This window comes from Protopterus annectens, chromosome 5.part0, assembly GCF_019279795.1.
Source record: "Protopterus annectens isolate FY-2018-M chromosome 5.part0, PAN1.0, whole genome shotgun sequence".
NCBI classification, from domain to species: Eukaryota; Metazoa; Chordata; order Ceratodontiformes; family Protopteridae; genus Protopterus; species Protopterus annectens.
The window spans coordinates 1,171,116,419-1,171,141,977 of record NC_056735.1 but is presented as its reverse complement, the minus strand read 5'-3'; the positions used below and the strand labels follow the sequence as shown (position 1 = coordinate 1,171,141,977).

The 25,559-nt window shown below is 42.2% G+C and overlaps 1 protein-coding gene across 1 annotated transcript in view; it reads left to right on the top strand.

Moving 5' to 3' along the window:
• Window positions 1-25,559, top strand: part of XRN1 (5'-3' exoribonuclease 1) — a 2,408,514-nt gene that overhangs the window by 78,839 nt on the left and 2,304,116 nt on the right. Inside the window, exon 3 of the mRNA XM_044071018.1 lies at window positions 19,855-19,952. Within this exon, the coding sequence (XP_043926953.1) occupies window positions 19,855-19,952 (98 nt within the window). The remainder of the gene's footprint in view (window positions 1-19,854; window positions 19,953-25,559) is intronic.

The following is a 25,559-nucleotide window of genomic DNA, read 5'->3' as shown; positions in this document are numbered from 1 at the left end:
CGCAAATGTGGGTTTTATAGCTGGGAAATGAAAGAGAGAGAAATTAGCCCAAAATGGCCAATAAACTACTAATTTCTGGGCTGAAACCACTCTTCCAGGGATAGATAGGCTGCTCAAAGCTCCCTCTCTCACAGTGAACAGAGAAATTTCCTTCTATCCAAGTAAGTTATGGGCAAACACAGAAACTTGCAACACAGCCCTGAATTCAGCACTAACCTGAAAACTGGACTCTACTACCTTAGAAAGGCAGGAAAACAAGTATTTTTTTTTTCAGAAAATAAAGCAGATACAATCAAGAAAACACTTTAAATGCACAGAAATGGCTGTCACACTTGAGTGTGTAGCCTACAACAGTTAAACGGGTAATTTAAGCACAAAAATTACTTTGTTAAAGAGCAGGCAGTAAAATAAGTACAATATGTAGCTGAAACAAGCTTAAGTTGGTACCATATCCATGCTAAGACTAGCATACCCTTAAACAACACTAAGCAAATATTAAAAAAAAAAACGCTTTACTAAGCAAATATAAAAAAAAATTATAATCCCAATTACACAAACAGCATTTCACAAATAAGCGAGATCCAAAAGGAAATACCAATGTATTAGTTATTCCGACACTGAAGCCATTACAATAAAATTAATGATACTTAGCAAGAGAAAATAAACAAGATGCGATTTAAACATTTTATTTCCAAAGTTAAGCATTAACTGTAGAACAGAAAATTAAATTTGTGCTCTCCATTAACTACCTTACAGGTAGTGTTCAATCCAGCTACATGTAATTCAGTGAAGTAGACTGTAACATTGTCAGGATAAGTATGCCAATAAACATGCCTTTTAATTGTGCCTGATTTTCCCTAATATTTTTGCCCAATCCCCTAGTCAAATTAGTGATTTGAAAAGATTTTGAAAGAGCATGCTATGGCACTGGGAATAAACACACCTCTCAACTCTGCCTGATTTTGCAGAAGGACCTTGATTTTGCCTCATATTTTGATTTACTGGTAAACTGTTGTTCTGCTAAGGATTATAGTCAAGTCAATATAGTGCCATACATTAGTTTTGTATTTTACTTCTTGTTCAGAAAATGAACACTGATGGAAAGCCTGTTATGCTATTAACTTTTAAAAATAGAGTAATATCCAAAAACTGTTTCCAGTTTTGTCTTTTCACCATTACTTTCACATTCCCAATTCTTGGGCAAAAAAAGTTGAGAGATGAAGGAAGTGATCGGTAAGAGAACATTACAGTACCGGTATAGCTGCTGTGATATTGCTCTATTGTTGTGATGTCTGTGATCGGTAAAAGAACATTACAATACTGATATAGCTGCTCTGATATTTCCTTATTGTTGTAATATCTGTGATTTTCTCATAAATCAGGAAGAACTGAAGTTAGTCAACGTTGGCAGTTACTATCATTCAGAAAACGCATACTAATGCAAAACCTGCCATTTTATTAACTTCTTAGAGATTTTGGTCTGGTCAAAAATGCCCCAAGTTTAAAGGTTCCCTATAAAGAAAAATATGTTCTCTAGCTAGATAAACACAAAAAACATAAAGTCTAATCTAAAATACAGGCAATCTACCTGCTACTAATTTAAAAAGAACTCTGTTGCAATTAAATCACTAGGCGCGTTGGCGCTTCAGCCGTGACCGCAAATGCGGTATCGGCATTAATTTATGAACCATATTACACTGCAGCACTATCACTGTTCACACCCTAACAACCTCTATGGCAATAAGTAGTCCATCTAGGAGGAAATAAGAATGCTGTTAATTATATCTAAGCAATAAAAAGAGTTACATATTTTTTCTTCAGAAAATGCATGTTTCTTCATTCTCTTATTCTGGCATCTGGTGCTAATGGTTCTAACTATCCCCGATTCTGCAGAACATCACTGACTTTACCTCATGGTTTCTCCTACCCCTAGCAAATATTTTTGATTTCCTAGTGAGGATTACGATCTGTCAATAATGTCACATAATAGAGTTGGTACCTCTTGATCAGAAAATGCACAACAAAGCAAACGTTTCATTGTTCTTTTAACATTTCAAGAGCATTTTCAATAAATACGAGGAGATTTTGGATCTATCCACCATCACTTTTCTGATTGAAAGAAAGAGAGAAGTTGAACTACATAAAGAAAGACTGGTACAGAACAGTTCATACAATGCCGATATTGCTAAATTAGTGCTGCATCGCTGTTTGATGTTATGAACGAAGCAATCACTATAGAACATTACTACAGTCGTGCTGCAAAAATATTATTGCATTTAAGTCTTTTTTTGACATTAAAAAAAGTATGATTTTAATACAGGCAGCACTTTTCATTTTACATTGTAGCAAGACAAAGGAAGTAATTTAATTCTGCGAACATGCTTTAGAGGGTGACTAGATGGGAACCAAAGAGGCATGGTATCTGTTTTCTCTTGGGAATGAAAACAATCACGGGAAAGATAAAGCAGGGTCATTATTAATGAACTGATGAGCATGAAGGGGTGTGTCTGATGATGTCATATGGTGGGTGGTCTTACCTGTCCAAACCCAGAGCGGGACGCTCCAGAAGCAAAAGCAGTGAATTTGTATAAAAAGGATGCAGAAAAGTGCAGATTCAATGACATGGGTTCCCTGTTTTCTACTTAAAGTCTGCATTGGTAACAAAAAATAAACAAATGTTCTGGAAGCTGAATCTTTGACACTCTCCCTTTAAGCTACTACTCAGGCTTTATTGCTTCTATTCTTTTTAACTCTCTCTCACTGTCCATCTGCATCACTAATTTTCTGGCTGCTATTTTCTTAACTGAAACTAACATTCTATTTTGCATGTACTATAACAGTCAATGTCACACACTGCACTACCTACATACTATTTGTTTGGACACTGTCTACATCATGTATGGTGAGAGTGATTTATTATTGTCTGTAATGTTTTAACTGTATAGAATTATCTAGATGTGTAGTAATATATTGCAACATTTTGTCGCAGTTTGTTCTTTCAATTTATGTTTTGTATACTATTTCTAATCCAATTTTTATTGGATTGTACTATGTGCCTTGTCTATTGGATTATACTGTATTTGTATTGTACTGTATGTGGAGCTTTTCTCCCCTCGGCCTCTACTGAAAATGGGTTCTGTAGACTCAGTCAGACCACCCCAGTAAACAAATGTCAAATAAATAATAAATACATCTAGATGAGATGAAACCAAGACTGGTACAACCACTTTTGAAAAGGGAACAAACAAATTTCATAGAAGCGAGTGAAATTTTTGAGAACAGTGCATACACAAGAATGCTTTGGAGGAGAAGTGAAAATTAAAGGAAAGTAGTAATTGACCAATTTTATATAATTTTTGGATTAATGAAAATTGCTAGAAGGATTACAAATAATGCACAAGAATAATGGAAATGTATTAATTATAATTGTTTTTCATGAATTTCTGTGAGCTCCTGTTGCAGGATTAAAAAATGTTGATTTAATGAACATGTTTAGAAAAAAAGGAATTTGTTTTTAAAAGTCTGTTCAGCTTTCTGTCTTTTACCGATAATAAGTAAACATTTCAGGAGAAAAGGTCTATTTTTATTTCATCATGCAAGGAGTGCTAATGCTTCAACATTTCATTTACTACTGTTTGCAAAGTGGTCGCTGTGTGTGTGTGTGTGTGTGTGTGTGTGTGTGTGTGTGTGTGTGTGTGTGTGTGTGTTCCTACTTCTGCCAAATATTATTAAAACTAGACTATTTCTAAGACAAGGATTGATTTTTGCCACTGATGTTAGGGTTTCCCACTAGGCAGTGAATTACCTTCTAGAGTAGATTACCTTTTTTCAGCATATTTTGGTATGGCAGACAGCAGTGATGACCCGTGTGAGAAACTTGCTGTTGTGGTAAACGATTGAGTCATCCTTGTCTTCATAGTTGAGATACCCTCTTCCTGGTTATTTTCCTTATCTTAATTGTATTCTGTTGTAGTGCTGTTCCGATGTATTAATTCAGTTGTACTGCTGTTGAGCAGTAACTGGGGCCTTTTATATCCACACTTAATCAGTTGTGAATATGATCGGCTAACAGTGTGATTTGTGGCTGGGTTATTGGTGAAGCCTGGTGCTGCTTTCAAAACATTGTAATGACCGTCGATGTGCCAGTTTGATCATGTCAAGTGACATGGTCTGTCATGCTGCTTTTTTGGAACAAGGATGGCAATTTGCATATTTCTGTTCTACTTCTGAACATTTTGTTCTAGGCTAATTCTGTATAGTTTGTGTGGCTTCAAGGTTTGAAAGGGACAATAACCACAAAACATGTTAAAAATTGTGAAGGCAGAGATTGTTGGTTGTTATTTTGAGTTCCTCTTACACTTGTATTGTCTTTCTTGTAGAGTGTTTTGCAGTTCTGCATTAATTCTTCCACCCACCACCATTATGCTATGGTCTTCCTTTCTGACCTCCCTAGAACCGTTATGTAGGTATATTTGCACTCTGCTTTGACTATGTTTGGAGGACCAGATGATAGCATGATGCATCATTATCTTTATGTGAAATAGGTAAGCAACAGTTAATGGACTTCTTTCATTTTTGATACCTTATTCGTCGTCCTTGTATTCACTTAAAATCTTGAGCAGTTTACATATTAGAACAAATATCATACAATGACTGGCCATTAACATTCAAAAATGTGCATGATGATTGGTCAGTCCAGCCAGTGTGCCTGTTATAAAATCAAGCATATTCCAATAGAAAAAAAGGTCCGGTTGCCCGGACTTCTATTAATACATGCTATGAAGATTTCCAGTCCAGTTTTCTTATCTTAAAAAAAAAAAAAAAAAAATTGAAATCCAAACTGGTGCAAAAGAGATGGGACAGAGAAATTAAAAGGAAGATCAGGTACAGTATGCAAAACTAAAGAAACATATCTGATTATCTTGTATTTTCTTTGCCCTGTCTCTCTCGTATATCAGAATGGTTCTGGATTTCAGATTGTTTTTTAATTAAAAAAAAGGGGGGGGGGCTGGCAATGGAGATCTTCCTTTCTTTGTTGCTTCCTTTCCAAACCATTGGTGTACTGTGTAAGCGTGGGAATGAAAGTCCCATACACATGCACAGTACATCAAGAAAGCCCAATGATATAAGAAAAAAGTGGAAGAGCACCACAGTGCTGTTATACAAAGACGTTATTTAAGACATTATTTAAGAAAAAGTAAGTAACTTTTTTCTTAAACAATGTCATTGTATAATAGCAATAACCCATGGCTGGGTGTGGGTAATGATGGCTTTACCTATGATTGGCTTTGTTTGGTCATGAGGGCTTTGCCATCATAGGTAGGTACTAGGCTATCGGGTCAAGGGCCTAAGTAAGCCTAGTCAACAAGGTTCCCTGGCTTATGCCACCCAAGAAAGTTAATTTCCTGTGCCCCTGTCAAGCAGAGCCACAGAAGTGATCCCTGGGGTGTATTTCCTATTTCCCATCCACTCATCAAGATTTTTCTTGAAGAGTGCTAATGAGGAACTTTGCTTGACATAGATGGGTAGCTTGTTCCAGAGTATAGGAAGTCTCTGGGACAGGAATCTATCCCTCCAGCATGTCCTGTTTATTGTGGTGACAAGATTTACGTCCCTAGAGCCTGTAGCTCAGAGAGATTGGGATTTCTTTAGGTGTGGCATGTCCAGCTCTGGGTTCAACATAGCTTTATATGTTGGGCAGAGATCTCCTCGGAGTAGGCGATATGCTACAGGGTAAAACTGGAGTTTTTTGAGACGGTCAGTGTAGGGCATCTGTTTGAGGCCAGTAATCCTCTTTGTGAGGTACTTCTGTGGCTTTTCCAGCTGCTGCAGTTGTCTTGTGAGGTACATTCCAAAACAGGCGTTGTACACTCTAATGGGTCTAATGAGTGCCGAGTAGTGGGGAACAATGACCTCTCTTTTTTTTTTTTTTTCCTGGACAAGAACCCTTTTGTGATGAGGTTTGCCACATAGAAGGATTTTCTGACTACTGTGGCGATGGGATTATCAAAGGAGAGACTACTCCACCTGAGTCCCAAGGTCTCTTCACACATTTGGTGTTAAGTAGGCCGCCATTTATGTGGTAGTTCATGGGTACAGAGTTTTTACCAGAGGTACTTCTTTTAAGGCTTCCTTTATGAAAGCCCCCATCGAGGCCGCTTCCTTTACGAAGGCCCCCATCGAGGCCGCTTCCTTTACGAAGGCCCCCATCGAGGCCGCTTCCTTTACGAAGGCCCCCATCGAGGCCGCTTCCTTTACGAAGGCCCCCATCGAGGCCGCTTCCTTTACGAAGGCCCCCATCGAGGCCGCTTCCTTTACGAAGGCCCCCATCGAGGCCGCTTCCTTTACGAAGGCCCCATCGAGGCCGCTTCCTTCTGAGGCCCCCATCGAGGCCGCTTCCTTCTGAAGGCCCCCATCGAGGCCGCTTCCTTTACGAAGGCCCCCATCGAGGCCGCTTCCTTTACGAAGGCCCCCATCGAGGCCGCTTCCTTTACGAAGGCCCCCATCGAGGCCGCTTCCTTTACGAAGGCCCCCATCGAGGCCGCTTCCTTTACGAAGGCCCCCATCGAGGCCGCTTCCTTTGGGGACTCTACTATGGCTCCTAGTTTGCAGTCATCTGTGAACTTAGTTAGCCAGAGGCCTTCTGTGTTAGCCTGTACTTCAGAGAAGTAGATACCAAACAGGAGAGATCCCAGGACTGAACCCTGTGGTACTCGCTTGTCACTGGTTTGAAGTCCAGATTTGGAGTCTGAAACTTTTAGAGTTTGGGTTCTGTCGGTGAGCCAGTTGGCAACCCAACTTGTGACGTAGGGATTTATACCTAGTTTAGTGAGTTTAGCTATCATTCCAGAATGGGGGATTGTGTCGAAAGCCGTGGCGAGGTCAAGATAGGCTTTATGAACCACTTTACCCTCGTCTACAGCTTTGGTGACTGCCTCAAAAAAGTCGGTCAGGTTCAGAAGGCATGATCTGCCTTTCACAAACCCGAACTGGGTGAGGTCCAGAATTTGGAGGGTACCAGTGTCTTTGTTAATGAGTTCCATGATGATACGTTCCATGGCCTTGCAGACCAGGCTCGTCAGGCTAATAGGGCGATAGTTCCCAGGATCAGTGGTGGCTCCCCCTTTGTGGAGTGGGATAACTGTTGCTGTGCACCATGCCTGATGTGAGACTGAACATGGTGCTTGGGTGGGGAGCCAGTTCGTTCTGAAGTTCATGTAAAACGCAGCCTGGGATGTTGTCCGGTCCCATGGATGCTGTGTTTTTGGTTTTAGGGCGTGCAGCTTTTACTTCCTTAGATGTGATTACAAGGACTCTGCATTCCATTCTTCCTGTATAGATATGGGCCCTTTATGGGGTGAGAGGGGGGTAAAGTTAGTAGTGAATCTATCTGCCAGGATGTTGGCAATAGCAGTTGGATCTGTAATTTTCATGCCATTGTGCTGTAACTCGGAGCAGATCTGGGTGTTGCCATTGAGATTCTTGACATAGCTATAGAATGCTTTGTGGTTGCCCTTAGAGTTAGTGACTATTTTGTTTTCGTACCTAGCTTTGGAGGATCTTATAAGGGATCTCAGCTTCTTACTGAGGCTGACCAGGGAGCTCCTCCACTCATGGGATTTTACTCTCTTGCAACAATTTCTTCTGTTGTAGAGTTCATTTATGGCAGGGCACCACCAGATTGACTTCCTTTTTTTGGAGGATAGCGTCTTGGTTCTGTTTGGGATAGCACTGACCCATGCACTCGTGTAAGTGCTTATAGAGTGTATTTGTGTAGGATTCAGCAGCAGTAACTGTATTGTCCATTTGCATGGGTGTCATGAAGTTTGCCACTTCTGTCTTAAGAAGCATGAAGTTGGCTTGGAGAAATTATTTACCGTGATTTCCCTAATGGTGGGTGGGGGTGGGATGTGGATATCTAGGGTGGTTAGCTTATGGTTGGATCTGACCAACGAGGAGTTGATGTCAGGTGTGGAACACCGGTCACTCATGTTGGTAATGACTAGGTCTAGGATATTGTTGCCTCTGGTGGGGGTCTGGATAAGTTGATCCAGGCCATTGGAATTTATGAATTCCAGAAAGCGTTGAGCGAAGGAGTTGGTAGATGATTAGTTTTCCCAGTTAGTGGTGGGGTAGTTGAAATCGCCCATTATTAGGGTGTTTGGTTGAACCCTAATATTGTCTAGTATATCAAGAAAAGAGGAGTGGGAATCCTGAGGCATGGTGGGGGATCTGTAGCAAGCTACAGTTTGGATTGCAGTTTTTCCCAGAGTTAGTTGCATAACCTCGGATGCATTATGCTGCGCAACTAGCATGGAGGTGTGAATATCCTTAATGAATATGGACACACCTCTGCCTTTGGTGTTCTGGTCCAGATTAGATGGCTGAAAAGTGTGGTATGAGTAATAGCCTGGTAATGCGGGGGTGCTTTCTAGAGACTTGAACCAGGTCTCAGTCACTGCACGATATCTATTTTTTCTCCATTTTAAGGAGTGCCTCAAGTGAGTGCATTTTGAGATTTAGACTAATAGAATTGAGTAGCACTACCCTCAGTTTCTGCTTGCCTGTACCTGTTACGGTGGTGAATTTGTCATTTGAACCTTGCCTAAAAATGTCACTATAGGAGTGGGAAGACCCTTAGCCAGTATCTGGAATCCCAGGGGCAACAGGTGCAGGCCATCTATGGCAAAGCATTGTGGTCTGTCGACCATGTCATCCCAGGCAGACGGATACTGGATCCCCTTAGAATGACACCAGAAGCTTAGCCAATTGTTGAAGTCAATCATATTTTGTCCTTGTACTGCAGTATCATTCTGGGCGATGGCAGGATACTACTCAGGGCTAGGGTCATACCTGCCTGGGCTGCAAGATCGGAGAGGTCTTTCATGTCTCTGTTCATGTAGTCCAGAGAGGGATGTCTCCGGTCGTTCACACCAACATGGACAATGACAGTCATGTTTGTACTTGTTGTGGAGTGACCGGAGTGCATGGGTTATGTGGTGGATCCTGGCACTCGACAGGCAGCTGACAGTAACCTTGTTTAGCCTGGTGAGTGGAACATCCAGTGTGCCTGACTATAGAGTCACCTATGACTAGTGTGTTGGGTACGTTGTTTTACCTTATGGGCTGTGGTTTATTGGCACACTGAGTCTGTGGGCTGTGTGTCATTTGGGTTATGTTGGGGGGAGGAGGTCTCTGTTGCTTGAGCAGACTCTGTTGCTTGAGCAGATTATTTTTGAGAGCCTCCGCAAATGTTTTTGTGTTTCTGTGTGTGGATTTTGGTGGTGTAGATTTAATGGACTATGTGTTGAGTGTGGTGTGGTGCAAGTGTTTACCTTCTCCTCTTGACTGTCAAGTTCAGTCTTGGTTGGAGAGAGCTTTACCTCCAGTTTGGCTAGATAAATGCAGGTGTTGGGTGGTAGGAGGAGAGGGTTGTCTGTGTACATGAGGCAATTGCTACATTTCCCCAAGATGCCCAGATTCATCAGAGAGACAGGAGAGAACACTGGGAGCTGACCCTTGGACCTGCCTGAATAAAAAAACTACTTTTCTGTGGGGAAAGTGAGTATAAGAGCTGTTTTTCTCTAAGCAAGTGAGGAAAGTAAGTACAAAAACTCTTTTCCCCTAGGTAAAGAGGAAGGTTGAGTGCTGTAGTAATTTGTAGCTTATTTAGTGCTAACATCAAGTTCTGAACAAGTGATGAGCACGAATAAGCAAATTCAAGTGCTAAAACTTAAGAATCTGTACCTGGATCTTATGGTACATAGGCTACCTAGTGTTTACCACTCCCACTGATGAGCTAGAAAGCTTCCCTCCAACACAGAAAGGCTTGGGGGGGCTCAGAAGCTTACAAACAGTCCTGGATACAGCAAATCTGTATCTGGACTGCACTAGTTACAGGAAAGGTGGGAAACAAGTGCAAATGCGGGCTTTTAAACCAGAAATTATGACCAAACCACACCAGCAGTCGGTAAATCAGCATTGCCCACACCCAGCCATTGGTTATTGCTATAACAGGCATTGTGAAATGTATGACGTAACAGTAACAAGCATAGCAGTAGAGTATGGTCTCCTGAGAAAAGACCACTGATAAAGGAGGACAGTGTAACTGCATGCATAGCTTTCTTGGGGTTGCGTTGAGCTTTCTAAAAAAATGGTACTTAAGGAACCTTCTAAAATAAGGCCTGTAGCTCACTTAACATAATCGGAGAAGGTAGCTGATTCCACAGAATCAGGGCTGAAATGGGCAAAATAACTTCTGCCCAGTTTTCCAAGCCTACCTCTGAGAACACTTGAAGCCCCTCACCTGATGACCTGAGCTGCTGAGTGAGTATAGGCTACCAGAAACCTTTTACGGTAGCTCGGATCCAGATTGTGCAGGTCTCAATGAGAAAGAAAAAGCATCTCCAAAATTAATGGAGGCACAATTCACTGCCAGCCAGGCATAAGCAGACAGAGATAATAAAACCTTGATGACCAGGTCAGTACTCTTGCTGTGGAATTCTGGACTTGTTTGCAAGCATGGACCTTGTCTGAGAGTCCCTTTGAAATTGCACTACAGTTGTGTAGATGAGATTGTGAGAGTACATGAATAATATTTGCCAGTTTGACAGGTGGAGTCAGTCGATCTAGGTGATTATTCAGCAGATGGAAGTAGGATGGCATGAGAACTACTGATAACCCATCCTTTTGTCAGCACATTGGGTACTGTACCCAGATCCTTAACCGTAGATGAAAACACCAACTGCTGCTTCCTTAAGATGGTGAGGAGCTAAGTAAGGAAGATGTGTAATACTAGCATATGTAAAATTTCTGGTGAAATAATCAGGCTATCAGTGTGAGGAGGCATGAACTTCAAGATATCTACCAGATGAAAAGGACTGGATGATCCCACTTGTGTCACGAAAATAAAATACTCGCTTTTCTGGAGTTTCTTAACATTAGCAAGAAAAGTCATCACCAAGAACTGGAAGAATCACACTATTCCTACTATGAAGAAATTTGTACATTTGGCAACTGAAGTTTATCTTTAACTTATCGCAATCAAGACGAGCATCTAGAATCACCTGTTCATATAACATATGGTTGAAATTCAAAGAACTGCTGGATAAACAGACTTTAATAAACTACTCATCACATTTCTCTGTTTAAAAAGCATTGTTTTATAGTAGACACCATTGTAAATGGTTATTTTACTTGTTTATCATTGATCTAGATATGTACATTTGTTTTGTAATTCTGGTTATATATTAATGTTTTGTTAAAATGTTCAATAAAAACAATTGAGAAAAAAGGAAAAGGACTGGATGAGACAAACCACCTGTCCTGCATCTGCATTAAATAGAATAATCCTATTATTTTTTAGTTATAGTCTACATCTCTAGTTTTAATAATTTTATAGCTTGTAATCTATTAGGCTACTGTACTTAAAATCATATTAATACTAGTGTATATCTGTGACGTAATAAAATTGGAAAACGTTAAATTTAGTGACACTTCACACACTATCAAAATACTGTTCACTCCTTTTGTTTCTATAAGAAGCTTTATATGAATATGTGCAGTCACTTTTTATATTTGTGATGTTTTAATTAGACTTCTACTTTTGATTTGTTCTGAGTCTGGTTTCTTCTACTTTACATTTGCTAGCTCTGTTTATAGATTTGGATCTGCCACTGGAATTGGTCATTTTGTCTTGATTTGCCATTTCATGGTCTTGATCTTCCATTTTTAACACAACTTTGAACATTTCAATAACTGCAGAATCACAATGTCTGTATTTTTTCATTCTCTTAAATGGTATGTGCTCATCAAACACCTTTTGTTAAGCTGGTTAAGCAGTAAATTGCATTCTATCCCGATAGTCCTGTATTGTGATTTTTGAGTCCTTCTATAGCTCTGAATCAGACTGTTGTATGTAATAAGAACTCTTAAGTGCATTTCCAAGAACACCTGATGCTGTCAGACCTTTATGCACTTTTTTCAGTGATCACAAATTTTCACTGGGGGATATGTGAAGAAAGTCTTAACTAATGGGGAAATTATTATTCTTCTACCAATACTGAGTGACATAGAGTTTCTTCTGGGTGTCCTTTGGCCATAGGCTTAGTATGAACCCGTGAACCTGTTTGGTGTCTTATTTCTTTAGATTAGAAATCTGTGTTTCATTTTTTCAAGAATTCACTTGTTTGCTGTCAGTAATTAGATTGTATTATTTTGGTTTCTCTGGTACTGGCAATGATATGGCTGTAGTTTACTCCAATGCTTTCTATGCAAGCAATAATGCCCGACAGGGTGTGTGAATGTGCTGTGAGGCCCGAAGCTGCAGGCGTTATTGCATTATTGTGCTTAGAGAATGGGTTCTGTGTAAAATTGTTGTGTTTTACTTGTGTATTTTAAGTACTATTTTATTTTTTTAATATATTTTTGATATAAAATAGTTCCTCTGCCTAATGTTTCATACTTGCTGTAGTATATGTTTAATGGAGGAAGCATTTTACGTCCAAAAATTTAGCACTTTAAAAAAAATCCAGGTATTTACTTTATAATTTTAGTCCCTTACTCCTGAAACATTTGATTTTTTGCCAGTCATTGGAGACGGAAGTTACTAAATAATGTCATACATTTGAGTTTCAAAGTTTTATTTCCTTCCGATAATGACATTCATTTGAGTGTCAGATTTCATATCCTTCAGAAAGTACATGCTAACAACACAAATTCTGTTGTTCTAGGAACTTTCAAAGTTTATAAGAGCAATATTTAAAACTTGTTCCTGTTTCTTAGCATTCCTCTCCCATTATGTCCGGCTGTGTCCAGATTTCTTGTGCTAAGAGGTTGACGGGTATGTGCGAGAGGTATGTAAAATTGCTGCTGCTGCCAGGGATCATTCTCTCTTCACTCTCTCTCACACGTTACCAGGGATCGTTGGATATCTGTCTCTGTGTGTGTGTGTGTGTGTGTGTGTGTGTGTTTGTGTCTCTCTCTCTCTCTCACACGCATACACTCTCACACACACACTTTATTTTAATTTTTTTTTTTTTTTTTTTTATATTTTGCATTTTGCTAAACAGCAGAAGCCCTGGTTAGCGAGTCTAAAGTAACAGCTCGCTCACTCTCACTTGCACTGACATGCATGCATACGCTCATTCACAGACAAACGCACAGACATAAACACACACACTCGCATACAAACACACACACACTTTCGTTTTTCAGTTTTCTTTTTCTTTTTAATATATTTTACACTCGCTAAATAGCAGAAGCGCTGCTTAGCGACTGTAAAATAATGGCGGCCATTCTGTTTTTTCCATCTGAGCTTCACTGCACCTTGATATGCTGCTAATTGGTGGACTCATTTTTCAGTGGACATTACTTGAACATTAATACCCTGCTGGAGAATGATTGTTCTCCAATCAGGGTACTGATATACAGTAAGCCCATTCTCAAATCATAAATAATTTTGCTAGTCAGACAGACCCTGTTCACTTGCAAGAAGTCAAGACAGCTGTGATCAAGCCTAACCAAGGGCCTAAACTTTTGGGTCCATGCCTTCCTAGGATGGCAGACTGGAGTGATGGTCTGTCTACTAGTGCCCTGCAGCTGTTGACCACACCAGAACTACATTTGGCTTAGACTCCTTTTCATTTTTGAAAACTAGTACTGGAGAGGTTCAGTCTTGACGTCTGCAGCCATAAGTCTGCCCTGTCTCTCTCATTTAATGTGCTTTCTTAACCTTTGGACCAAAAAGGAGTAGGAACCCTTTAGGGGAAATATAGAAAGGTCAGTTTTAGTGTTCTGTGTGTGCCGAGTCCAGCACAGCAAGGAGTGACAGTGTGTGGCCATGTCAGATTCTGCTGCCTTAGTAGTTTTTCCATGGCATTGTAGGCCATCTGGGCCACGACAGGAGGAGTGAGTGCTGGATAAAATAGCATTGGTGTCAAGGATGACAGAAATTATGATTACAAAAAATGGTAGAGCTGAAAAGCATGTTGCAGTAACGGTCCAGCCTGCCATTGCCAGGAAGGCTGATGTTAGAAAAGAGCCACTACTGATTATGCAACAGCAGACACAACACTGCCTTTGTTGCAAGAACGGAGAGTGGATTTGTTGAAGGGGCTGCAAGCAACAGTGTGTGTTTTTTTTTTTTTTTTTGTTTTTGTTTTTGTTTTTTTTGGGGGGGGGGGGCAAACTACTGGTACTAAATAAGGAAGGAGGTTCTTGGTACCCTAGAACTGTGGGGTTAGAAGATGAAATCTTGGACTGCCTAGTATGGAATCTCTTCAAGATGGCAGCCAGTTGATTGGATTCATTTTGTGGGAAGATGGGATTTACTGATCAAAGTAGGGAAATTAGCTGACTTCAGTCTTTGGGGAAGATTAGAGATGGGACTGAATTCCCAGAGAAAAAAAAGAGCAGGCTGACTCTGCCACTTTGACAACAGTATCATCTGTCTGAATCCTCTGAAATATTTCCCCATCTTTACATTTAAGCCTATAGTTCTTTTTCTATACTTCCAGTTCACACCCGTAGCTCCTTATGGCATTCTGTACATTTTTAAGGTTTAGATTCATTTTGTAAGTGACTTTCCAAAGTGCAAGAAGTTATTAACAAAATAACGCCAAGACTGTAAATCTAGGATGTCCATCATTAGGGAAATTGGTCACTCTTTATCACTTATTATTCCTGTGTTCATATTTTCATAAGCGAGAGCCCTACATGTTGATGGATATGGTGAGATATGACATGGTGGGAGATGGGAAAAATAATTTGTCAGTGTCCATTTATATTGCATTATACCTGATACAAAAACTGCTGTTTTTTGGTAATTATGAAAATAAACGACATTTCCATATGAACTTAACACTTCAACAAACAAGTGACTTACAGACTGATGCATAACATCAGGTGAAACCTTCGATACTGAAAAAAAGTCTTTTAAATTTGCACTGTACGTTGCATAGTTTAAGAAATATTCAGTGTTATTTATATTGCTAATTTAACAGTTGTGTGTTTTTCATATTTCTGTAAATATCTCGGTAAGCATGCACTCAGAGGAATTCCCTATGTGAAAACTTGGGTCTGGTTAACAAAAATGTTGTAACAATGTATATCTAGGTATACAACTTCCAAGATATGACAAATCATGAAAGTTTACAAAAAACGTAATTTTGGGTTTATATGCATTATAATATATGGGTGCCCCCTGTAAGGGTGACTTTTTCACAGTGGCACAGGAAATTAACTTTCTTGGGTGGCATAAGCCAGGGAATCTTGTTGACTAGGCTTACTTAGGCCATTAGGTTCACAGGTAGGTACCAGGCTATCGGCCCATGTATGGAAGTACTATGAATGGAACAACCATTATCACTGCATGAATACTTACTGAACACTGCAATTGGTACAGTTTTAAAGCCATAATTTTTCATAAAATATTGTTTCTTATCCTTTTTAAGTTTGTTTTTTTTTCAGAAAATGCTCTGGATTGAAAGATGTATATATGCTGCTAGAGGTTTAAAATTCCACACCACTTGGGTGCTGCTGAGTTAATAGATAATTTTAGGCAGTAACGTCTTGGTCATTTGAGGTTTTCTGCCACTGAGACCAGGTTACTTTTTTCCTTACTTGGAGGTCCCCCACTTTTACTTTTTTTTTTTGTTTTGAAAGGGTCTCTTAATGTTTTCAACACTTTTTTGAGGCAGAAGTTTAAGAATATTGGGATGAACAATCCTTTTTCCAAGGTGGAAAGCCTACTGGAATGTAAAGTAGCTCTTTAGTGCTTGTTTGTACTTGGTAGTGTCATTGAACCCCCAGGGGGAGAGAACATTTGCAGGTGACATGCAGAGTGCCCAAATATAAACACTTGTGCTGGTAGAATTTAGGCATCACAAATGCATGCTTAGGATCAGAACAGGGAATATAGTGTGGTAGAGTCATCATCATCTTTCGGCTTTTCCCATTAGGGGTCGCCACAGCGGATCATCTCTTTCCATTTCTTCCTATCCTCTGCATCTTGCTCTGTCACACAAACCGCCTGCATGTCCTCTCACCACGTCCATAAACCTTATCTTAGGCCTTCCTCTTTTCTTCTTACCTGGCAGCTCCATCCTTCGTATCTTTTTCCCAATATACCCATCATCCCTCCTCAGCACATGTCCAAACCAATGCAATCTCGTCTCTCTTGCTTTGTCTCCAAACTATGTCTTTAACTCAACCACATCCAGCTCTGACTCCTGCCTTTTTGTCACTGCCACTGTCTCCAACCCATATAACATAGCTGGTCTCACTACTGTCGTGTAGACCTTCCCTTTCACTCTTACTGGTACCCGTCTGTCACAAATCACTCCTGACACTGTTCTCTACCCATTCCACCCTGCCTGTACTCTCTTCTTCACCTCTCTTCCACATTCACCATTACTCTGAACTGTTGATCCCAAGTACTTAAACTCGTCCACCCTTACCAACTCTACTCTCTGCATCCTCACCATTCCTCTACCCCCCCTCTCATTTACACACATATATTCTGTCTTAGCCTTGCTGACCTTCATTCCTCTGCTCTCTAGAGCATATCTCCACCTCTCCAGAGTCTCCTCAACCTGATTCCTACTCTCACTCTGAGCTGATCTTTGATGTAATCCCACCTCCACCTTAAACGGATCTGTCACTCCCACTGCAGTGTCCTCACCACTGTCACAGTACCCTCGTACATATCCTGTACCACTCTTAAATATTTCTCTGCCACTCCCGACTTCCTGATACAATACCACAACTCTTCTCTAGGCACCCTGTCATATGCTTTCTCCAAGTCTACAAAGACGCAATGCAACTCCTTCTGACCTTCTCTGTATTTCTCCAGTAACACTCTCAGAGCAAACATCGCATCTGTAGTGCTCTTTCCTGGCATGAAACCATACTGCTGATCACTAATCATCTCCTCCCTTCTTAACCTAGCTTCTACTACTCTCTCCCATAACTTCAAGCTGTGACTGATCAATTTTATCCCTCTGTAGTTACTGCAGCTCTGCACATCACCCTTATTCTTAAAGATAGGTACCAAAACACTTTTTCTCCACTCCTCAGGCATCCTCTGACTTTCCAAAATTTCATTAAACAATCTAGTTAAAAATTCCACTGCCATTTCTCCTAAGCACCTCCATGCATCCATTGGGATGTCATCTGGACCAACAGCCTTTCCATTCTTCATCCTCTTCATAGCTGTCCTTACCTCCTCCTTGCTAATCTGTTTCACTTCCTGATTCACTATCCCCACATCATCCAACCTTCTCTCTCTCTCATTCATCAGCCTCTCAAAATACTCTTTCCATCTACTCAACACACAGTCCTCTCTTGTGAGTACCTTTCCCTCACTATCCTTTATCACCCTTACTTGCTGCACATCTTTCCCAGCTCTGTCCCTCTGTCTAGCCAATCGGTACAGGTCCTTTTTCTCCCTCTTTAGTGTCCAATTTCTCATACAACTCTCCATATGCCTTATCCTTAGCTTTCGCCACCTCTCTCTTTGCCATGCGCCTCATCTCCTTATACTCATGTCTACTTTCTTCATCTCTTTGACAATCCCACTTCTTCTTCGCCAGCCTCTTGCTCTGTATACTCTCCTGTACTTCCTCATTCCACCACCAGGTCTCCTTGTCCTCCTTCCTCTGACCAGATGTCACACCAAGCACCTTTCTAGCAGTCTCCCTTACTAGTTCTGCTGTAGTTACCCAGCTATTCGGTAACTCTTCACTGCCTCCCAGTGCCGGTCTTAACTCTTCCCTAAACTCCACTTCACAATCACCCTTTTTTAACTTCCATTTAATCCTTGGCACTGCTTTCACACTACTCCTCCTCTTCTTGATCACCAACGTCATCCCACAGACCACCATTCTATGCTGCTTAATTACACTTTCCCCTGCCACCACCTTACAGTCTCCAATCACCTTCAGACTGGCCCTCCTACATAGGATATAATCCACCTGTGTGCATCTTCCTCCACTCTTGTATGTCACCCTATGCTCCTCCCTTTTCTTAAAATACGTATTCACCACAGCCATGTCCATCCTTTTCGCAAAATCCACAATCATCTGACCTTCTGCATTCCTCTCCTTAACACCATACCTACCCATCACTTCCTCATCCTCTCCGTTCACTTCACCAACGTGCCCATTAAAGTCCGCTCCAATCACTAGTCTCTCACCCTTGGGTGCACTCACCACAACTTCATCCAACTCACTCCAAAATTTCTCTTTCTCATCCATCGCACACCCAACTTGTGGAGCATATGCACTAACAACATTCATCATTACACCATCAATTTCGAGCTTCATAAACATCACTGTCAGACACTGTCTTCACGTCTAAAACACTCGGCATATTGTTCCTTTAGTATAACCCCTACCCCATTTCTCCTGCCATCCACACCATGAACAACATGAACCAGTTTCCTAAACACCTGGCCTTACTTCCCTTCCATCTGGTCTCTTGCATGCACAATATATCAACCTTCCTTTTCTCCATCATACCAGCTTGCTCTCTTCCTATACCAGTCATACTGCCAACATTCAAAGTTCCTACCCTCACTGCTACACTCCTAACCTTCCTCCTCTCTTCCTGCCTTCGGGCATGCCTTCTCCCTCCTCTTCTTCTTTGGCCAACAGTAGCCCAATTTCTGTCAGCACCCTGTTGGCTAACAGTACTGGTGGCAGTCGTTGTTAACCCGGGCCTCGACCGATCTGGTATGGAAATATGAAATTTTCACGCCATAGGTTATGTGGCAGAATTTTTACGCCGGATGCCCTTCCTGACGCAACCCTCCCCATTTATCCGGGCTTTGGACCGGCACAAAGAAATGCACTGGCGTGAGTCATTGCCAAATGTCAGAGAGGGAGTTCAGATAGAGAAATCACACTGTACTGTGACCCATACATACAAAACCTTCAGAGGTTAGTCACCAGACAAAGCTTAAATGTGATGGACAAAAAATGGAGAGATTTGGCAGTGTTGTGATTGATGGGAAGGGGTGACGTTTGGCATCTTGGGAAACATTTTCTGCCAAGTAATTCTAATGTCTAATAAGTTAGTTCTGAGGTTAACAAAGATGGAACTCTTGAATAGATCTGTACTTTTCTGAGTCGCAGCACTGCATCCTTCCATTAAACCTTGGCAGCTCAGTTCTGTTTTGTGTAAATTAATGTTGAAGTCTGCAGCTTTGTGAATGGCACTGTCAATTTACTGTACTGTTGATGTTGAGTGTGTCATGGATTTATTTTTCTGTGTGTGTAGTATGTTGCAGATTTATTTTTCTGAGTGATCTCTTCGTCATTTGGGCAACTTTGCGCCTCATTGCCTACAGAACTCATTTTGAAGGTTAACAGGGTCCACTGAGACTATAAGTGCCTCCTTCTAGAGGTTCAGTGTTAACTGTCTTTATTGACCCATTTGACCACTGCTGTAGAAGGTATACTTTTAAGTGTGTGCAGGGCAGAATTTTACAGCTTTGTGACCTGGATTAAGGGCATCTGTTATCAAGTACAGCAGGCCAGTGTAAAATCGTTTGCATTTCATTTCATCTAGCAGTAATGTGCTACACTTTCTTTCCTAGATAGATCATTCGCCAGCTGCAGACTCAACATGTATACCCCCACTGAGGCATGCTCCCATCCTGCTAACCATGCAACTTCTCCCCAGTGAATGCACGTTATGCAGTTTTGCCACACTGTAGTTTTTATACTTGTGCTACTTTTTCTTTGACTGGTCTCAGTTCCTGTAAGATATCGTTGACTTCTTTAAAGACATGCCAGTGAGATTATTGTAACAAATGTTGCTTGCACAGTAACGCTCTTTTCCTCAATTGCACAGATCCGCAAAGGAGGCAGAAGAGAAGATAAAAAAAGCATTGGAAAAGGGGGAGACCCTTCCTGAGGAGGCTAGATTTGATTCAAACTGTATTACTCCAGGTAAGAGTCTGATGTCATATTTATTTGTTTTGTAATTTATTGGTGGTTTGAATGTGTGGAACTAAAGTGGTTGGTATAAATGTTTAATTGCTTGCTATGTAACTGGACCCTGTCAGAAGTTTTAAATTTATAATTACTTGTTCTACAGTGAAGATAGTTTAACCACTTCACTTCACTGCTGACAATTTTCTGGGGCATTGTGCCTTAAATTCTGACCATTTTTAGCTGCTTTTCTCCTATATATATGCTTGTATCCCTGAAAACGTTTGACATTTCATAGAATGTTGTTTGCATGATTCTCTCCAAAACACACAGATTGTTGTCCTTTCAAAGGGTAAAGGAGAAACTATGGCTTGAAATTAGTGAAAAAAGAAATCATGTTGAGTATCATTTTGATGTCTGTGTTTACAAAATAAAGTTAATACTAGTATAAAAGTTAATATATTCCCTTTAGGACTAAAGTTGCATTACATAGTTGATGCATTCTCACAGTAACAAATAAAAGAAGCTTACTAAAAGCTTTACTTTTATTTTCATCTGACTGCTTTGGAGAACTTGCGATTTACCAATTTCAAAAAGCTGATCTGATGTCAGTTTTCATTCTATCCTCAACCCGTGGGTTTATTCCTGATCCTCGGAACTCACTTGGCCTCTACAGTAGCTCATGGGGACCAAAATCTCTTGAGCTCGTTCCTTACCCACAATGCATCTATTCTAATTTCTTCGGATCTCGTTTTCTGCTTTGCGAGTTAGACATGGTGCCATTCCTGTCAAGACCAAGAAGTGATTTTTTTTCTGTTCTAACTCTTCGAAATCTCCCTTTATTAAAAACCTCCTTACCCTTTTATATGTTTGTACTCCTAGATACTATTGCTTGTATCCTCCTTTTTCTAAACCTGTCTTTCCATCTTCTGCATTTTCGTGTAGATATTATCATCTTTGATATCTTTCTTCTCTTTCCATGTCCTTTAGACTTTGTGTAGCCTTTAAATATCATAGTTGATGTTTCTCTTCTTAAAAAATATCACAGTTGATGTTTCGCTTCTTAAAAAAAAAAAAAAAAAAAAGTTTCAGAGAAGTTCTTCGACTCAGATGTCTCCATCGGTTCCATGTTTGAAGAAGACAAGAGTACTGGTTCAGTCTTCTCCTGTGGATCCAACATCTAAATTATCCAAGCTTTTGGCTCCAACGGGATTGTTGGAACCAAAGAATACTTCCACTCCTTTATCAGATGTGATCATATCTTCAGTTCTCATCCGGCAAGAAAAATGACATGTTTTGGTGCAGATTTCTTTAGATCTGACACTTCAAATCACAGATTCATTGTCAACTACGATTTTCATACCTAGGACTTATTATTCACCTACAATTGACCCTTTTCCAGACAGACTTCTCCCTTTTTGGAAATGCCCAGATCTGTGTCTATCTTGTCCACTTGTTCTTCCAGAAGTCTTGCTGAAAACTATGTGGAGAGATTGTTGAGGAAAATTCTCTGGGCACAAAGTGTGACAGGGACCACCACGGTTCCTACCCCCACTGGTCAAGTACTTCAGTCTTCAGCTACTCCTCCTTTAATTCCTCCTCTGACTTCGCCGGAAGCTTCAGGGTCTATGGTTCCAAGCTGTCTGGTACCGACTATGTTTGATCTGAAAACATCCTCAGCTTAGGATCCAACAGCTGCTCCAAGTTCTTTGGTTCAGTCGGAACGGGAAACTGGAGACTTCTCAAAGCTGTATCTTTCCTGTCAGTTCAGAGAGGCTGAAGTTGACTCCCGTTTTTTAGGAGTCATCCCTGTACCTAGGGTCTTTGGTACTGATCAGCTCGGCTCCAGCTTCTGCCTTGGGAGAGATCTCCTCTGGGTGGGGAGGTGTCACTGTTCCAAAGTGCGCCCTCCTGGATCCAGGATTCTTTCCTTCTCTGGGCAAATCTACTTTCAAAGCTGTGGAGAGCGCCATGTCTGCTTCAGTCACTAGGTTGGTCCCTTCTAGAACAGCCAACTATGCCACACTTTTGTTCAGAACCTCAACCTGTGCCTCCACCAGGATGAGTATGAAAGCCTCAGGTTTCTCAGCAGGGTGGCCCCTGTTCTTGACACCTCCCCAAAATACCCCACTGAGGAGGTCCCTAGGAAGAAGTGCAAGAGGAAGCACTTGGATTCTCTGGAATAATCTGTCACAGAAGAGACAGATTTTGATAAGGTCAAAGGATCTTCATGGTCACCTTCTGATGATTTCTCATTTAGAGACATCCTAGAAGTCCTTAAGCAGAGACGTGATTGGAACTTCGCCAGTCCTTTGTCTGAGGAAACGGTGTACCTGCAGGCCTTTGATACCTGCCCTTTTACTTCCTGGATGTAATGGGATCCTATCTCGCCTACATTCATGACAGATGGGTTCGGAGCCGATCCATCAGCTCCGACTCGGCAACTAATACACTAGCACGAAGTCTCTCATTGGCTGGGCTACTCCCTATCCCAGGATGCACTACACCTGCTTCCCCAGATCTCGTTTGCCGCTTTACAAGCTGGACGTGGTCTCGACTTGGCTGGAGCTAAGTGGTTCTTTTTTACCTTTATTGGTCTTTGACCTTGGGGTTTTTTGTCATATATTAACCAAACAGCTGTTTTAACAGCTATTCCTTATCATTCTCTACTTTTGAGTGCTTGAGTGTCTTCTGGTACTTTATTTTTTCAGTCGGGCAAGGCCCGTTTAAGTTAGAGGGCCTTTGCCCTATCTTTGTGTGCTATTTAACCTTTATTTCTTTTTGTGGTTAATTGTTTTCGGGCCAAGCCCGTTTAAATTAGAGGGCTTTGGGCCGTTGGACTTGTTTTGTCTGTTTGTTTCTGAGGTAAACTTTTTTCTTAAGTACTCGCGCCAGTGTGTCTCGCGCTTGTCAGTTGGCGCATTTCTGTTATAGTGCTTACTTATTGTGGTAAAATCATACTTGTTTAGGGCCTGTACTATGTCTAAGGAACAAAAGTCAGGTTTTAAAAAATGCACTCGGTGCAGTTATAAAATGTCCATCACAGACAGTCATTCAATCTGCGTTTATTGTTTGGGGCCGAAACATCTGCAAGAGACTTGTAGTGTATGTCATGCTTTCTCTGCTAGAGTTCTTCAAGAACGCAAGAACAAGTTGATACTAAAAGGGCTTATAAAACCTTCATTTGAGGAAGCCTTAAATCCTCCTGTTGCTTCAAAAAAGAAAAGATCGTCGGCACCGACAAGTCCGTCGGAGCAGACTTCTAAAAAGACTAAATTGACCTCTTCTTCCTCGGCTCCACTGACTTCGGGGCCGAGGGCCGAAGGGTCTGCCTCGGTACCTCCTACTTCGGCTCCATTGCTTTCGGAGCCGCAAGTTGAAGTATCGAGAGGTGAATCACCTCCATCGGTTCCAATGGCTTCGGAGCCGGTGGAAGTGTGCAGCTCAGACTCTTCCCCCTCGGCTCCGAAGAAGGCTCCTTCGGTGCCGATGGTGATCCATGCTGTGGTGGAGTCTGCGCCGACAGTATTGGAGCCATTTCGGAGCCGGTCCCCTTCTCTCTCGGAGCCGAGAGGAAAGTCTTCTCGAGTGTCTACCTCCTCTAAATCCTCGAGACTATCAGATTCGGACCTGGATAGGGTTTTACAGAGGCTATTCCAATCTCCAGTGTTTACTAAAATGGTCTCGGCTCCAGCACAGTTTGCTTCGGAGCCGATCCCCCCTCCAACACATTTGATTCCTCCTCCAACCTCGTTGGAGCCATTGGAGCCGGTGGTGGTGGAGCAATGTGGAGCCATACGGTCGGAGCAGAGACCCCTTACAGACCTCTCGGCTCTGACTGTGCTTCCTACCCTGTCCTCCGGTTCAGGGTTTGGTACTGCGACCTCTTCAGCCGGGCCCGAGGGGAATACTTTGGGATTGGGTGCTTCGGTGCCTAGTCTTCCTCTCAGAGCATCGGCTGCTGGAATTCCCAGTGCCATCATGGCCTCTAGACCAGTGACCTCCTTGGATTCTGGAGGTCCGGCCTTTGAGGCCATGAGGAGCGCGCTGGCCATGCCCTTGCCAGCTCAACAAGATTCTACCTCACTGTCCCTAGATTTGGAGACTGGTGCCTCTGTTGTGTTGCAGCCCCCCGGCAGCGGGGCCCCAGGGCCTGAGGATACCCCCATCGGGGGTTCCCTTCTTCCGGGTGGTCCGTCCGAAACGGCTTCGGACGAAATCCCACGGAAGAAATTGTGTAAGAGGAAACACGTAGACTCCCAAGATGAGTCTATTACATCGGATACTGACCTCGATGACGCAGAAGGGTCCCCCAAATCATCTTCGGATGATATCTCCTTCTCAGATATCTTGGAGATTCTGAGACAGAGAGGTGACTGGCAAGCCAAAACCCTTCAGCTGAGGAGTCAGTCTTCCTCAAGGCCTTTGGGGCCCAGCCTTCCGCCTCCTGGGTGTCTCCGCCCTTCGATGAACTCCTTGATTTGGTTTCTCGAAGGGCGTGGGAACACCCTGATTCTGTGGAACCGGTGCCTGCGAGGCCCAATAAATTTTTGTCAGCCCCCCCCCCCAGAAGGAGTTTCTCACAAAGGGTGTGCCTGTAGATGCTTTGGTGGTGGCTTCTGCCACACAGCAGGACGTGGCAGAGGCTTCGACGTCTATTCATCCTCCTAATAAGGATTCTAGGAGTATGGATAGGTACGGGAAGCGTACCCTGTCCTCAGCGGCCTTTTCCTTACGGTCGCTGAACTACCTATGTCATTTTACGAGGCTCCAAAGGGATCTTCTCAAAGAGCTAAATGACTCTCTTCTTGGTAATCTACCTGAGGTGCTGGCTTCGACTGTTGGCGCACAGATGACTACCCTGTTTTCTATTGTTAATTCGTCCATGAGGCTCATCTCATATGCGGCCGAAGGGGCGAGTAGAGCAGCGGGAACAGGCGTTGCCCTCAGGAGACAAGCCTGGTTACGCTTGTGTTCGTTCACGGAGGCTTTCAAGTCTTCCTTCGCCGACGCCCCCTTTGATGGGTCATCCTTGTTTGGACCCAAGGTGAAGGACACACTAACTAGGTGCGAGCAGGAGGGAAAGACTTTGACTGCCGTTGGGGCCCGATTTTCCGCTCCTTCTAGGCCTTACCCCAAGGCTGGGAGAGGAGGGAAAATGTGGTTTAAAAAATCTCAGAAGTCTTTCCCTACTCCACCTGGTGATTCCCCCTCCAGAGGCGGGGGGGGGGATTTTGGAAGACGCTGCCCCAGAGGTGGCAGAGGCCCCCGTAACTCTGGAGACCGCGATTCCTTTCGTGGTTCTTCGTACAACCAGCGTTCCTGAGTTGTTGCCCGACTGTGCATCTCCGGAGCCAGTCGGGGGTCGCTTTGCGGCGCACCCTCAAGCTTGGGAATCCATAACAAGCAATCAGTGGGTGCTTCGCATCATTACCGGAGGATATATCATCCCCTTCAACACCCCCCCCCTTTCTTTAAGGGAAATCCCAGACGTACCACCCAGTCAGCGGGATCAGGCAGCATTAGAGGTTTCAAAGCTGCTAGAAAAAAGAGCCATCTAGCCTGTCCCCATCGACCAGATCGGATCAGGAACTTACTCAATTATTTTTGGTACCAAAAAAGACA